The sequence below is a fragment of the Euphorbia lathyris genome, chromosome 5 (genome assembly GCF_963576675.1).
Source record: "Euphorbia lathyris chromosome 5, ddEupLath1.1, whole genome shotgun sequence".
NCBI classification, from domain to species: domain Eukaryota; kingdom Viridiplantae; phylum Streptophyta; class Magnoliopsida; order Malpighiales; family Euphorbiaceae; genus Euphorbia; species Euphorbia lathyris.
The window spans coordinates 19,156,954-19,173,318 of NC_088914.1; the positions used below are offsets into that span (position 1 = coordinate 19,156,954).

The 16,365-nt window shown below is 35.8% G+C and overlaps 1 protein-coding gene across 4 annotated transcripts; it reads right to left on the reverse strand.

The window, feature by feature from the left end:
* Positions 1-12,541: 12,541 nt before the first annotated feature.
* Positions 12,542-15,336, reverse strand: LOC136229128 (uncharacterized). Of its 4 annotated transcripts, none has more exons than XM_066017708.1 (6): positions 15,316-15,336; positions 14,415-14,552; positions 14,178-14,330; positions 13,938-14,060; positions 13,662-13,805; positions 12,542-13,057 (listed from the first exon to the last, which is right to left on the reverse strand). In XM_066017708.1, exons 2-6 carry the CDS (start codon positions 14,544-14,546, stop codon positions 12,608-12,610), a joined length of 1,002 nt encoding a protein of 333 aa, XP_065873780.1. In that variant the 5' UTR covers positions 14,547-14,552; positions 15,316-15,336; the 3' UTR covers positions 12,542-12,607. The 4 variants fall into 4 exon arrangements, with proteins under 4 accessions (XP_065873780.1, XP_065873779.1, XP_065873778.1 ...); XM_066017707.1 differs by lacking the exon at positions 15,316-15,336 and adding an exon at positions 15,110-15,307; XM_066017706.1 differs by lacking the exon at positions 15,316-15,336 and adding an exon at positions 15,008-15,307.
* Between the last annotated feature and the right edge of the window lie 1,029 nt (positions 15,337-16,365).

The following is a 16,365-nucleotide window of genomic DNA, read 5'->3' on the forward strand; positions in this document are numbered from 1 at the left end:
TTCAAGTTTGTCTCGTCCGTAGTCAGCATCAGTGTATCCAATGAGTGTGAAATCATGAGTATTGGGATACCATAAACCTGCATTCACTGAGCCCTGCAAGTATCTAAGGATTCTTTTTACAGCTATGTAATGAGATTCCTTAGGGTTAGATTGATATCTAGCACAATAACATACTGAGAACTGAATGTCCGGCCTACTAGCAGTTAAGTAGAGTAGAGAGCCAATCATACCTTGGTACAATCTGCTGTCTACTGACTTACCATTTTCGTCAGCGCAAAGGACAGTGTCAGTGCCCATAGGGGTAGATATTGACTTGCAATTCTCAAGTTCATACTTCTTCAATATCTCCTTAGCATACTTAGTTTGACTGATGAAGATGCCATTTTTCCCTTGTTTGATTTGAAGTCCAAGGAAGAAGTTGAGTTCTCCCATCATTGACATTTCGAACTCAGTCTGCATCTGCTTACTAAATTCCTTGCACATCAACTCGTTAGTGGCACCAAAAATAATGTCATCAACATATATCTGAGCCAGTAGGGTATCTTTGTCACACCCGACCCAAAACGGCATCGGGTATGAATAGAAAATATGATAACGAACGCCTAACAGCCTGAAAGCCGAACTGATTTTCTGATAAATCAAAATTTATTTGGACTGCCTAAAGTTTTATTTAATTATTTAGCTTGGACTCGATAATTCTATCAAGCTTCCTACGTATCCCGAACATCTTTTAATATTTAAATCGGGAATCAAAGCCACGTAGTTCTACCTATTTTAGGTAGTTCTCTTAATTAGGTAGTTCTCTTAACTTATGAACTCATTTTAACTTATTAACACGTTGATTGATTCGCTAATAACTTAATTTTATATTTCACTTTATTACTATAGAATTTAATATATATAAATCATTTTATCAAAACGAATCAAATCGAACAACGTTTGCTCAAAACGAATCAAATCGAATAAACCGCTTTAACAAACCAACTCATAATCAAATAAATCGTAAAACATTATAATTCAAATCATCAAACATTATCAAAACGTAATACAAAATTTGCGTGTGTGTCCATCCTCGAATTCCACCCGTGTAGCTTATCATAACATTAATCATATCAATAATCGAGATATCTCATTCATATCTCGCCTTGCCTAACGTTAGGACTACCAGCCGTGCACTCTGGCCATACCGCCCTTAGGTATGGTCTTACAACTTACAAGTCTTACCCCGGACAATCCTAGATGGACAAAACCATTTTTCTATCTTTCAAAATATCGCAACATAAAAATCATATTGGATTTCAATCCAAATCTCATAAATATTAACAACAACCGAAACAGTTTCATCAATCCAAAAACAATTCACATAAGATTGTCAAATTCATTTCTTTCGGCCAAATTTACGAAATACCATGATAATAAATAATTATTCTTTAAATAATCAAAATCAAAAGTGTACGAATATTTTAAACAATATGTTTTAAATAGTTTAATAAAACATATTCAAAACCACTTAAATAGTTTAAGACTAAAACGTATTTTTATCTGTCATACGTATAACATTAAACCGATATAATTAATTTAGACCGAGTACACCGTTAGACTCGTTATATTGCCATAAGTTTATTTGAACTAGTTTTAAATTCAATCTCTTGTACTAATTTTATATTCGACTTTAGACCGACTCTATTGGATAAATATCAGTATTAGTCCTTCTATTTTTAAGGTATTTTAATTCGATAAATTAACGTCACTTAATTATTATATAAAATTAAATTTTAAACCGAACGTTTCTATTAGACTATTTATGTTCGTCACTGAAATTGTAATCTGTAATACTAAACTTGTATCGTTAATTATGACCGAAGGTTCAGTTAGACTCGTAACACTGCTAAAAGTTTATCCGTATAGATTTTTATATTCGAAGTATTGTACTAACCTTTATATTAGGACTCTGATAGGCAAATATCGGTATGAGTCCCTTTTTTTTAATTTATAACTCATTTGAACTCTAACAAATTAAAATGCTTAACATATTTATTATAGAATTTAAAATAATTAAAATATTCTTATTGGATTATTTTCGGTCACTGAGATATAAATTCTAAACCGACTTAATTATTTTGGACCGATTATACTTTTAAACTCGTTACACTGCTAAAAATCTTAATACGGAATTTCACTTCGATAAATCTAAAGGACAACTAGTCTCAAATTTATATTTTATTAGTAATTCATATACACGTTAAATTATTAATCATAAATCTATTAAAATTTAACGAAACTATCGAAACAAAACTTACTCATACCTATAACATTTTTAAAATAATTTGGTATAAAATTTCGTTACCGGAATGTCGTCGTCGGTCACCGAAATATCGTTGTCGGTCATCGAAAATTCATAGATATGATCCATTGACAACTGTTGATTCACGCCGCTCATATGACTATCGTAAAGCTTGACAAATTGCTCCAATTATTATATATTTAACCCGGCCACACGAAATATTTCCTTTAATTGAAAACTCTATATACTTTTACTCAAATTATGTTTTGAGAAAAATAAAGAAAGGTTCATCTCCCTCTTTTCTTTTCTTTTTTCTTTTTTTTCTTATGTATATGAAATCCCATTTTCTAAACTATTTTCGTATTAAGAAAAACATTTCTTTGTAAAAATATTCACTTTAATTAATACCACCAAAAACGTAAATTCAAATAAATGGTAAACTTTCTTTATAAAATAAACTATATAAAAATCACTTCCTTATTAACACAACAAAAACACTACCTATATTTATTTATGTTTTTGATAAAAATATCTATCTCCTCCTCCTCTTATCATCCACCCACAATGTATATATATTTCAAACTTTACACAGGTCATATTTTAGATTAATTGTGTCTAAAATCTATACATATTTTATACACATGGCACACAATTAAATAAACAAAACATGTTATAAGACACATGTATTTTAGCTTTCTTAAAACAAAGACATATAATAGGACATTTGTCCTTATTTTATATATATATTTTTTTTATAATTATAATATACCACATACCACTTTATTATAATAATAATAATAATAATTCAAATACAAATGTTTTAATTATGTATATATAATGTAATTGGAAAATATAGATTTTAGCCCCTTTAATTTTATCTCTTTATAAAACATTCCCAAAACTTTTAATTTCCATCTAAAAACATTAAATTGAACAATATAATATATTTTAAATTCATAACTAATTAACGCTATCTATTTCGAAAAATAAAATTTTAGATACGGATGTTACAATCTTTACCCTTCCTCTTAATGAATAAGGTTGTATCAGATTTACCTCTGACATAATTTCTAGTCAGCAGGAAACTGGTCAGCCTCTCATACCAAGCACGTGGTGCTTGCTTGAGAACATACAGAGCCTTTTTGAGTTTATAAACGTGGTTTGGGAACTTGGGATCCTCAAACCCTGGAGGCTGATTAACATAGACTTCCTCATTTATAACTCCATTAAGGAATGCACCCTGGGGCGAAGGTCTCACCGTAGTCAATAACTTCTTGCTGACTGTAGCCCTGAGCTACAAGTCTTGCTTTGTTCCTGACCACGTTCCCTTGTTCATCCATCTTGTTGCGGAAGACCCATCTTGTTCCTATGGTCTTCTGGCTTCTTGGTTTTGGCACTAAGTCCCATACTTCATTTCTTCTGAACTGATCAAGTTCTTCTTGCATTGCATTCATCCAGAACTCATCGTACTCAGCTTCAGCGAAGTTCTTTGGTTCCTGAACTGAGATGAATGCTACGTTGCTGAGGTATCTTCTAAGTTGATTTCTTGTCATCAGCGTGTTTTCAGCAGCATCAAGAATGGCACTCTCTGAGTGTCCTCTTGGTATTCTGATCTCTTTTGGTAGAGTGATGTCTTGAGCTGGTTGTGTCTCAACAATCTCTGCAGGTGTAGATTGGTCAGTGAAAACAATTTGAGTTTCGCTTTTACCTTTGGTCAGCCCTTGAGGTAGTGACTCAACGGCTGTTTCTTAGTCAGCGGGTGCTGAGTATGGATCATCCTCAGTCAGCTGCTTGTCTTTTCCTGCAGGGTTAGTTTCATCGAACTCAACGTGTACCGACTCTTCTAAGACCTGAGTTCGTTTATTGAAAACTCTATATGCTTTGTTGTTTGTTGAGTAGTCTAAAAAGATATCTTCATCAGCTTTTGAGTCAAACTTAGCTAGGCTGTCTTTGGTATTTAAAATAAAACATTTACAGCCGAAGGCATGAAAGTATCCAATGTTGGGCTTTCGTCCTTTCCAAAGTTCGTAGGGGGTCTTCTTTAATATGGGTCTAACTAGAGCCATATTAAGTATGTAGCACGCTGTGTTGACAGCTTCTCCCCAAAAGTACTTTGGAAGCCTATGCTCACTCAGCATTGTCCTGGCTATTTCAACCAAGGTTCTGTTTTTCCTTTCAACAACCCCCTTCTGTTGAGGCGTTCTAGGAGCAGAGAAATTATGGTCAATGTCGTTGGCTTCACAAAATTCAACAAACTGTTGGTTTTTGAATTCTCCACCATTATCACTTCGGATGTGAGCTAACTTAAGGTCTTTATCATTTTCAAGTTTTCTTACTAAAGTTGAAAACGTCTCAAAGGTTTCATCCTTGCTACTCAGCAAGATGATCCAAGTGTACTGAGAAAAGTCATCTATAATGACCAAGGAAAATCTTCTACCACCCAAGCTCAGCGGCTAGACTGGACCGAAGAGATCCAAGTGTAGCAACTCTAATGGACGCTTAGTTGAGACAATGTTTTTACTATGAAAAGATTGTTTGGTTTGTTTTCCAGCTTGACAAGCGTGGCATAATTGATCTTTTTCGAACTTAAGTTCTGGCAGTCTTTCAACTAATTGCTTTCTTGCTAATTTGGCCAGGAGGTCCATGCTTACATGACCAAGTCTCCTGTGCCATAGCCAGGAATTTTCTTCCTTTGACACTAAGCATACAGTTTTTGAAAATCTCTTTTCTAAATTCAGCATAAAGACATTATCAATACGAGGGGTAGTTAAAATCAACTCATTTGTTTTACCCTCGAATATTTTACATCCAGTGTCATCAAATATAACTTTTCTCCCATTGTCACATAGCTGAGCTACGCTGAGTAAGTTATATTTGAGTCCGCTGACTAGGGAGACTGACTCAATAGTAGGATTACCACCAACGGTTCCTGACCCTACTATCTTACCCTTTTTGTTGTCTCCGAAACTTACACTTCCACCTCGTTTACGCACAAATGTGATGAACTGAGTTTCATCACCAGTCATATGCCTCGAGCATGCGCTGTCAATATACCACATCTTTGACTTCTCAGCACACCTCAGGCTTACCTGCAATATAGCTAGTTTTCTTTAGGTACCCAAGTCTTTTTGGGTCCTTGTTTGTTAGGCTCAGCAGGTAAAGCATCATACTTAATCTTATGCCAACACACTTGGACAGTGTGTCCATATTTTCCACAGAAGTCACAGCTGACCTTTCGTTTGGAATATCTCACCGACTGGTCAGCACCCCAGTGCTGAGCATGCCAGCACACCTTTGTGGTGTGTCCCTTCTTCCCATAGAAGTCACACTGGACATTCCGCTGAGGATTCCATCTCTGCTGACTAGTACTTCGGTACTAAGTGTTCAGAGGAATGTTTCTTTTATTCGGAACCTTGAGTTGATTCTGAATAGATGTGACATCCTTTTTCAGTTTCTTAGAATCTGATTGGACCTCAGAGACAAACTTTTGCATAGTTTCTACGTTGCTATGCAAGGTTGAGTTGTCTTGGAGAAGATATCGAAGGTCACTCAGTTTGACATCCTCAATCTCGTCACATCGCCTGCTGAGTGCTCTAACCTTCTTGTTACACTTTTTGATAAGTGTGTAGAGGTCACTCAGGGCATTTATCATTTCATTTCTGAGCAGGGGTAGTGATATTACCTCAATTGAGTGTGCCTCATCGTCAGATGCAACAGAGGGGTCAGCATGCTCAGAAACACAAGGCTCAGCAAGCTCATCTGCCATGAAGCAGATCTTTGCTGACTCAGTGGCATCGTCTCCTGATGATGATGACTCATCACTATCACTCCAAGTTGCCACCATTGCCTTCTTGCTATTCTTCTTTTCCTTCCTTAAGGTAGGACAACTTGATTTGATATGGCCAGTTTGATGACATTCAAAGCATGTAATAGGCTTTGAGCTGTCCTTTTTGTACTTGCTGTCGCTGGACTCAGCTTTGTACTTGTCAAACTTCTTGTAAGGCTTCTTATAATATTTGTCATTCTTTCTGAACAGACTTTTCATCTTTCTAGTGAACATTGCCATTTCTTCATCATCTGTTGAGCTCCCATCAGTGGAGTCAGTGTTCATGACAATAGACTTTTGCTTCTTGTCTTCAGACTTCTCCTTCACCTCAAAGTTCTTCATTAAGTAGAACCGGATTATGGAGGTGTTTGGTTCTGCTCAACATTAGAAGTGCCAACATGATCAACGGCTGGTCTTGAGTTTAGATTTCCAGTAGGAGCTGACTGGACGATATTCTGCACTTGTGTTTGTGGAAGAGGATGATCGGCAGAAATATCTACTTGCTCAGAGTCAGGCTGAAGCTGACTGGTTTCAGGAGGTTGAGGCGTTTCAGCACTGACCTGAGCAGGTATTTCCTTAGCTAGCTCAACATATTGAGGAGCAGGAACTTCGAGCACTTGCTCGGGATCATCTTGGCTTAGGAGAGCAGTTGAGTCGGCATGTTCCTTAGGATTAGAAACATAGGCTTGCTTTTCATGTTGCTCTGGTGGAGACTCAGTGGGATTTGAGAAGAACTTAAATTGCATATATGATAGGTCAGTGATTGGATCCCGCAGATGTGAGTCACCCATAAGGTCAATGATAGGGGATCTATGTGCCTTTTTCTTAAGTCTCCTTAATTTCTTAGTATTTTTAGGAGAGGGGTTAGCATGAATGGACTTAATAGAGTCAGTAGGTGAAGTTTCCCTTTGATCAGTGTGATCCTCTGCTGTTGGCTCAGCTTCTTCTTCTTCAACCTGCTCAGTGTAGGTTATTTCATGTTGTTCAACATCTGATGGCTCATGTTGCTCATCATCCACTGTTTCCTCATTATCAAACTGACCACCCAGTTCTTCTTCATCTTGTTCACCCTGTGGTTGCTCAATGTCAATGCCAAGACTTCGTGCAAAGTGTGAGTCAGGAGGAATGACGAAGTCAGTGGGAGGTGCATTGATTGGACTTAACTCAGAAGAGATTTTCTTCTTCTTTCTCAGTGGTTGCTCATCAGTGTCCTCTTTCTCTTCTACCTCAGGTTCAGCTTGCCTTTTGAGGTTTTCCGTTGACTTAGGTCCATCCTGACCTTGTTGAATTTGAGGCTTAGTTCCTCTGGACACAAACTTAAGCTTTTTCGGTGGAGAAACAGCGTCTCTAGAGGGGCTTTGAACAGCTTTCCTCTTTTTGTCCTTTGGGTCAGCTTGAGTTCTCGTTTCCTTCTTTCCTTTTCGGGTCATCATCCTCTTTGTATCCGGAACAGTGGCCCCTTTTTCCTTTCTTAGGGATAATCGGTTGGTCGTAGACCAAGCCGAACAGTGCAGTTGCAGTGCTCCGTTGAAAACCACCGATAATAATGGAGCCTAACCTAAGGGTTCCAGTGCTCCGTTGAAAACCACCGATAATAAAGACTGGCATATTGATCGGCTGGTAGTTCAGCATGTGATAAATGAAGCATTGTTCGAAGTTCGTTGCTGAGCTGGTGCAGTTGATCTTGGGGAAAAGGAAGTTGGTCAATATGTAGTGGGCCATCTTCTGATTCTGACCCATGGAAGTGCTGGATATCTCTCCTACGTGATCAGTGGGTTTGCAGAACTCAACGGGATACTCAATTTTGTCTTGGTCACCTGATTTTCTGAGTTGAACTCCTTCGTTTTTCAGCTTGAGCAGTGAGGCAAGGTAAGCAGGGTTGATGAAGATAACCTTCCCTTGAACCTTGGTGACCATGTAGTCACGGTTATCATCAGTGGCTTTTAGGTTAGCGTAGAATTCCCTCACTAACTCAGGATAAGTGGCTTCTCGGACTGAGAACAGCTCGGTCCAGCCGTTCTTTGAGATCCACTCACGGAAGGGTTGCTCAGCCTCCACAAATCCCTTCGAATTGTTCTTTGTTATTATAACAAAAACCTTATCAATTCTAAAATTGTTAGGAGACTCTGAGTCGCTCGGTATTTAGCACTCAGAGGTAGATATTGTTGAGTATAGAATGTAGAGGATAGTACTCTATATACTCACCAACTATTGTAAGGGGTTTGGGCTCTACCCAAAAGAGTTGTGTGAATTGGTGTTGAGCTCAGGAATAGACTCCCAAGTGTTATTCCCTGACTCAATGTTAGAAGCAGCTTTAGTCATTGATGAATTAAAGCTGCCTCTGACCTTACCAAATATCATTGTGCTAAGAATTAAAGAAAAATCTTAAGTCATAACTAAGACAAGTCAGCCTAATAGTTCAAAATTTTAAATAGTTCCTTTAACCCCCCCCCCCCCCCCCTCTTAGGAACTTATTCTTGTAACACAATGGACCAACAACTTAAGCTTCTAGGGGGTGTCTAAACCTATTGATGCAAGCTGGACTTGGAGGAAACTTATCAAATTAAGAGAAGTTTACAAGGAGCAGTTCAGGTACAAGTTGGGGAATGGTTAGAAATTCTTGTTTTGGTTTGGTCCCTGGCTTGATGGGAAATTGGTGATTGATTCTTTTCCTGGTTTAACTTTTGTTGATACTGATATTCCTAAGAACTGTAAGGTTACTGATGTGTGCAGAAATGGGGTATGACATCTACAAGACTAGTAGACAGGTCTACCGAAAGGGATTGGGCTAAAATATGCAGTATTCAAATTCTTCAAGATACTCAGGATAATGTTACTTGCCCACATACAAAATCTAGATGTTATTCTAATGCATCAGCATGGAATGTGTTAAGAGAAAAGAGTGAGACTATATCTTGGTACAACCTTGTTTGGGGTAGGGGCTCTATACTGCGTTGTAGTTTTATCCTCTGGCTTGCTTTGCACAAAAGGCTTAGAGTCAAGGAACGATTAGTTAAAATGGGTATTATTCCCATGGCAACCTCTGTGTTGTGTAACAATGGAAATGAGAATATTGAACATCTCTTCTTCCAGTGTCCTATCACTAAAGAGATTTGGCGGTCTATTGCTAACCGTTGCATGAAGAAAACTGTAAATATGGAATGAAGGCGTATTATTAGTTGGTTATGTAGGAGATCTCAAGGGAAATCTTTCCTTGCTTGTTCTCGCAGAACTGCTTTTGCTATTACAGGTTATCAAATTTGGATTGCAAGAAATAAACTCTGCTTTTAGGGGACAGACTTCGATGGAGAAGCTATTACCTGTTCTATTTGCTTCTTTGTGAAATTAAAGTTAGGGAGTATTAAACTTCCTTGTAATTTTGTGTAGTCTGTATATACAGTTTGTTGTAACATGAGTTTTGTAAGTATATCTCAACTGTTTGCTATTATTCAATTCATTTTTACTGATAAAAAAATAATAATAAGGAAAAATTATAAAATTGGGTCAAATTGAAGGGTCATTTACATATTTAGACCAATTACCCAACACATTACATATCTAGACTATTTATTTGTGACTTTCCCAAAATACCCCAAACATTTCATCTCCCCCATTCCTTTCTATCGTTTCACCTTCCCCTTCCTTTCTTTTTATTGTGCGAATGGAAGCCATTTTTTCATCATCTTGTCTCTTCTTCCTCTCTTTGTCTCTCTGTTCTTGTGCGAATCGAAAGCATGGTTCTTCATCTTCCTGTTTCTTCTTCCTCTGTTTGTTTCTTTCTTCTTGTGCGAATCAAATGAATCGTTCTTTGATGTTATTCTGCATTTATCATATGTTTATTATCGATTTCAATGGCAAAAGGTGGAAAGAAGGTAAGTACCTACTGTATTTCTTCGTTAATCTTTCTCTCTTTCCAGAAAATGACTTCACAGAATGAGTTTGCTTCACATTTTGTGAAGCCTGCAAAGGAAAATCATCCTCCGGAGTAGTATTTTCTCCAGAAAATAATTTCGCAGACTTCGCAATATGCGAAGCAAAATCATCATTTGTCAGGTTGTATTTCTCTTCGCAGTTTCGCAATATGCGAAGCAAAATCATTCTTTGTCAAGTTGTATTTCTCTTCGCAGTTTTGCTTTCTGTGAAGCGTTTCTTTCATTATTTCTCTAAAATGACTTAATTTTTTTTGTGAAGGTTGAATACAAAGCATCAAATTCAAGTATCTATTTAGCTTGTATACAAAGACATCAACCACAGTGAGGGGGTGATTGGGATGTGATGAAGAAAGTGAAGACCAAATGTTCTAGTTCCTTTTGCTTTTGAACTTCCTCCCAAAGGCCATCAAGTCTATATGATGCTGCCAATTTTTCTTGCTTCTGTAAAGCCTGAAAGCACTCCAATTCGGGTTTACCGTGGTACACTGGTGCTCATGTCATTATTGGGATTTAGGGTTTGAATTATTGTTGCAATCTTGTTGTACATTTTGATAATATTATGTTTTTTTATGTCATTTTGCTATACATGTTTACTTGTGTATATTTTAGGCAAATAACAAAATATACTACTTCGCATTTTCCCCAAACTGCGAAGGTAAATACTACTTCAATACATGAATTTGCTTTGCAGTTTGCGAAAACTATGAAGCAAACTCATTCTGCGAAGTAGTATTTCTCTTCGCAGGCTTCACAGTTTGTGAAAATGCGAAGTAAAATCATATGCGAGAAATATTATCTTGGGAAAAATGTACAAAATACTAAAAAACGGAGTGCCAAATTTGCAAGAAGAAAGATTTTACGTATATGAGTCGATAATTAAAAACGGGGCCTAACCCCTTCCTAGCCCCTTAAACTTGTAACTTTTTTTCATTTAGCCACCTAAACTTGGAGTGTTCCCATTTAGCCACTTAAACTCAACAAATGAGACACCTTTAGCCCTTATAAGCCTACATGGTACTTACGTGTCACTTGTTGTCTTTCCAAACATTAGGAGGCACGTAGGATATTAAATTTCTATTCCTCTAGGCTGTATAACGGTAAAATCTCACCACTTAAAGTATCACGGAAACCCTCAAATCCGGAAAGATTGTCCTCTAGGCTGTATAACGGTAAAATCTCACCATTTAAAGTATCACGGAAACCCTCAAATCTGGAAAGATTGTCCTCTAGGTTGTATAACGGTAAAATCTCACCACTTAAAGTATCACGAAAACCCTCAAATCCGGAAAAGATTGTTTTATGGATGTCCAAATTATGGGATTAGTTGTTTAATAACTTCATTGGTTATGATGAATTAACAACTGCATTTGACGAATTGCTAATTTTTTAAATTTTGATTTGGAAAAAGAGACCAAAAGAGTTACAATATTTGAGTTTAAGTGGCTAAATGGGAAGACCTAAAGTTAAGGTGGCTAAATGAAAAAAGTTACAAGTTTAAGAGGTTGGGGAGGGGTTAGACCTTGAGTTTAAATGGCTAAATGGGAAGACCTAAAGTTAAAGTGGCTAAATGGAAAAAAGTAACAAGTTTAAGGGGCTGAAAAAGGGTTAGACCTTAAAAACGGAGTGTCAAGTTCGCAAAAAAAAAAAAAAAAAAAAGAGAGAAAGAAGAAAGAGTAACAAATTTCTAAGTTTATATATACATGAAAGACATTTTGAAAAAGTGACAAATAAATAATAATAGATAGTCAAGTTTAGTGGAGTTCCAAGCTAATATGCACTTTGATCAAGTGTTATCATTTTCTAAATGACCTGAAAAATATAGAAATACAGTGTTGCTAAATTAATGTGTTTTAAAGGAATGAAACTATTGGGATCTGACTGAGGGCCATATTTCTCTTTGATAGGGCCTAGAAATTATACTCAACAATGGTTCATAAGTGACTTCATTATTACATCAATAATTCAAGATAATATTTTACTAAAATGTAATGTCACATTAAATTAATGTTGTATAGTAAAATCTCTCTTTATTTCTTCACGTTGAGCAGTAATTTTTTGAAAAAGAATTTCACATTCTTTTTACTGGATTTGTGAAAATATTAGAAATTACATATTACATAAAGAAAAAATTATTTCAATTAAGAAGCTTCAACAAGGAGTATTGAATGATATAAAAACTATTATACGGGGACGGGGATATGATGATATTCGGAAGTGACTAAGGAGTATTACTTGTTAGACTTGGCGGAAGAGAAATCCCATTTATATTAGTGGACCGACTGATGGGTTGAGAAAATCTCGACGTCACACAAGTATGTTGGTCTTGTCCAAGACTGTCCCCGTGAAAGTCGACTGATTTTTACATAACACAGTGATGTCGGCCTTGTCCAAGTCCATCCCCGTTACATTCGGCCTATCTTGAATAGGGGATTAGAATTAGGCATACATTATAACACTAGAAGAATGATGAAAAACAATGAAAGTTTTCACACAAACACATAATGCTAATATTAAATCTATTAATACTACAAGAAAATTCAGTTAGGATACAAAACCATGTAGAGATCATTCAGCAGTCAACAACCTTCTACTTTGCTGTTTTGCATTCTTCCTATACTGTGCCCATCTCTCTTTAATGTTAGATGATTTGTTTTTTTCTTGTTCATCAGATGGGCTCATACAATTTTCTGATTGTGAGGAATTTTGGGGAGTAAAATCTCCCCTAATTCTGGCAGTTTCAGCAAGCAGATCATTTGCAATCATTTCAGTAGTTCTAGTGGTGATTCCTCTTAGATACCAGGAAATGGGTGGTGGTGGAACTAATGCTGGTTGGATTAACTGGTCCAAACTCACTTTTGATCCTATTCTTCCTTTGCCTCCTGTACATGAACAATACTCTCCCCATGTTTTCGGTTTGAACGGATAGCAGAGGCTTTCATCAATGAACACAGGTTCTACTCTCCAGCATCCTTCAAATTGTTTCATGAATCCGGTTTTCAATTGCTTGAATTTCATCTGTTGATCAATCATCAAATACGACACTATATCACCATCTGTTTTCATAAATCATTACTGATGTATACCAGAAAGCAAATCACAAATGTGAGTTCCTGAATAAGATATGGGAAAGAATCACAGAATTCAGATAGAAATGCTAAAAGATGAGGAAAGAATCACACTAGAGTTAAGATCCACCATTGAGCAGTAAGTAAGGGATTGGGTATAACATGCTCCCTAATGTAGTACTGAATGAATCAGATCACTCTGCTGATGCTTTTTTTTTTTTTTTTTTTTTTTACAATTAAAGGGATAAGAAACTAGTCAATTCACTTATCTTCAGTTATTAGAGAATTTATAGTTATCTAGGTGTCCGAAATGCACCGAGTGTAAACCGAGTATAACTATTCCGCAACATAAAGGCTCAAGTGGCACCTTATCCTTGTCTTATTACTATATTTCTTCCTGTCATGATGTAAATTAGGGATCTGTTTCTGATCTGATTCGCTTAACAAGCAATTAAGTACACGAACTAAGTTTCCCGATCTGCATTGTGACATGCTTCAAATTCTTTATAGCAACAATAATAATATAAAATGGTATGCAAATTGCTAATCCTTACTGTCCGATTTTCTCTGTTCTGGTCAACTAAAACATGAACAGATATCGTCCCTGACCACCATAGAAATTTCCATATGGCTGCTTGTTCTAATTCGACCAACTGCCTGTGACCTTCATCAAGCAAAACTTTCCTCGATATTACTTCCTGGACTCTCAAGTCAGAAAAGAGTTATGAAACTGACAAAACTAAGTACTAAGAAAAATGAAAGGAATAAGGCATAGTATCTCTGAAATTTGATCATGGATTTTAGAAATTCAAATGAAACTTGCAATTTACCTTGATGTTTTTGAAAACTCTCCTATTATCGGGGTCAGTTACAATATTGTACACTGCATCTGGAGGCAACCCAACATCGAATTTTACACTAAGATTGCACAAAGAACCTTTTGGTACACTGACCTGCCAAGAATAACATCAACCCCAAGTACATTGTGGTAACAAGAAGATACGCAATTCGTTCTGTGAAAATAAAATCTGTATAAAAAATCATCTTTTTCCTCCTAAAAGCTTTCTCACCTTTATTTGTGGGGGTTCATCATTCCATAATGGATTTTCTCTCCAACTTTGTAATTGCTTCTCCAAATCAACCTTCAAAGTAGTAGATGTCTCTTCTTGCTTTTTCAATGAGATTGCTCCTTCGTTATCCTTTCCTAATTTCCTGAGCTGTAACTGTAAAAAGAATTGAATTCACTTATTTCATCCTACTGCTAGGACATATAACCTAATGATTCACGTATATGGATGAACTCACACCTTTAAACAATTTTGAAGCTTGTTTGGCAGCTGAACCAGAAATGACGGATCAAATGCCTTTTTGCTTCCATTTCTCATGCTATTGGCATTGGGAGTTTCCATGCTTGATCCTTTAGCATCTAACTCACCCATTAAATCCTGAATTGATACAAACAAGAGTTCTTATTAACATATATTCACTCTTCAACCATACATACTAGAGAAGTTGTATCCAGATTCGTTGTTGGCCAATATTCTACTCATACTCCAAAACAACTTTTTGGTTGACAAGGGGCATAAAATAAGTTAGGTACATAAAAATATTCGAGAATGATTAGTGAAAAAAATGAAGTTCAAGTCCATGACTAAAGAAAGCAATGTGCTAATTGTTGCAAAAACCACAATATCTCAATTGCATACCAGAAAGATATGCAGGATCCACAAGTGATTTTTGGTAGGCAAAACAGGGAAGTATCTGAGTAAAATTCAAGCAATAGAAATTCAATAATTCCCTAGTTTTCTGAGTGAAAACCAATAAATCCAAGCTCAACTAGTATGGATTTAGGCGAAGTTGTTGAATCTCAATGAAATCCGGTCACAATTAAGAGACATACCCATAAAACAAACAAATGGCAGCAAAATTGAAGACGAAAACCATAAGAAAAAATAAAAAAGAAAATGCAAATAAAGGGGAAGAATCAGAGAACAGGAATCACAAGCAGATGGAATCTAATCCAAGTCCCTTGCAGAATGGAATGAATATACTCATTCTCCTCCGTATTTAAGTTGTAGGTTTGTTCATGAGGAATCGGAGGGCAATAAGCACGTGATATTCATCCATGGAAAATGGAGAAAGAGCGACGCAACGATTTCAACGAAGAAGCAGAATAAGAAAAGAAAAAAGAGAGCGTTTTGACCATACTAGACAAATTTCCACCAGTATAGACAACCGTATCCGACGCTGATTTGCGGTGATGGGAAATTATAATGTGGACACGGTCGTCATGTCCAATGGTGTTCCTTACCGATAATAATATGCTATTTCAACTCTTCTTTACTTTTTTGGATAAGGTACGATTTGAGGCTTATCTTTATTGGAAAATTACAATTATGGCTATATTAATTATTTTGATATCATTATGGTTATTTTGAGACACTAATTAAAATTTAGTTATTATAATATTAGAAAAAATATAAAATTAAATGCTTTAATATATTTTTACTTTTTCAAATTCTTCAAAAGCCGTAACTAATCAGTTGAATTTTAAAGTGTTATAACTAATCTTTCAATATGTTTGTAATATTTTAAAATTAAAAAATCAGTTACAGTTTTTGAACAATTTAGAGGGTTGATGATATTTTTTTTGTTAGAGAGGGTTGAGGATATATTAGGCCATTAGATATTATTAGGCCTTATTAACATAAGGGTCTCAAAAAAAATAATTTATCTAAAGAGCGTAACAAATCTAAAAAATTAGATAAATTATAAAAAAATATAATACGAAAGATTTTTCTTGTGTAATTTAATCATTTGTCTATTGTTTGCATTTTGATGTATTAATAAAATTTAAAATTGTACATTTTTTAATAAAAAAAACTTAGTTTCTATTAGACCTGTTTATGGGCTGGGCCGGGCCTAACCGGGCTTATCACATAATTACATTGTCCAAGCCCAACCAAGCCCGCACTATATTTATATCGGGCTCGGGCCGGGCTGGGCCAAGCTAAAAGAACTAATTCCCAAGTCCAACCCGGCCCGACCCAACTAATATCTTTGTATTTTTAAAAAATTAAAATTAAACTATAAATATAAATAATAAAATACAATAAACTAAAGTTTAGAGGGTTATTTCAATAAAAATCAATTAACGCAATCCGAAATTAAAAAAAATACTTTTTTGATAGTAATAAATAAAATAGTAACAAAAATATGTACATGTTCACCAATTCTAAAAAAATATATGGTGTGGAA

Bases quoted from the DNA above. Each gene is read 5' to 3' on its own strand.
- LOC136229128 (XM_066017708.1), bottom strand. From the start codon at position 14,546: ATGGGTGAGTTAGATGCTAAAGGATCAAGCATGGAAACTCCCAATGCC. The intron at 14,331-14,414 runs GTGTGAGTTCAT...TTCTTTTTACAG, and splicing joins AGCTTCAAAATTGTTTAAAG to TTACAGCTCAGGAAATTAGG. The intron at 13,806-13,937 runs GTAAATTGCAAG...TTGAGAGTCCAG, and splicing joins GAGTTTTCAAAAACATCAAG to GAAGTAATATCGAGGAAAGT.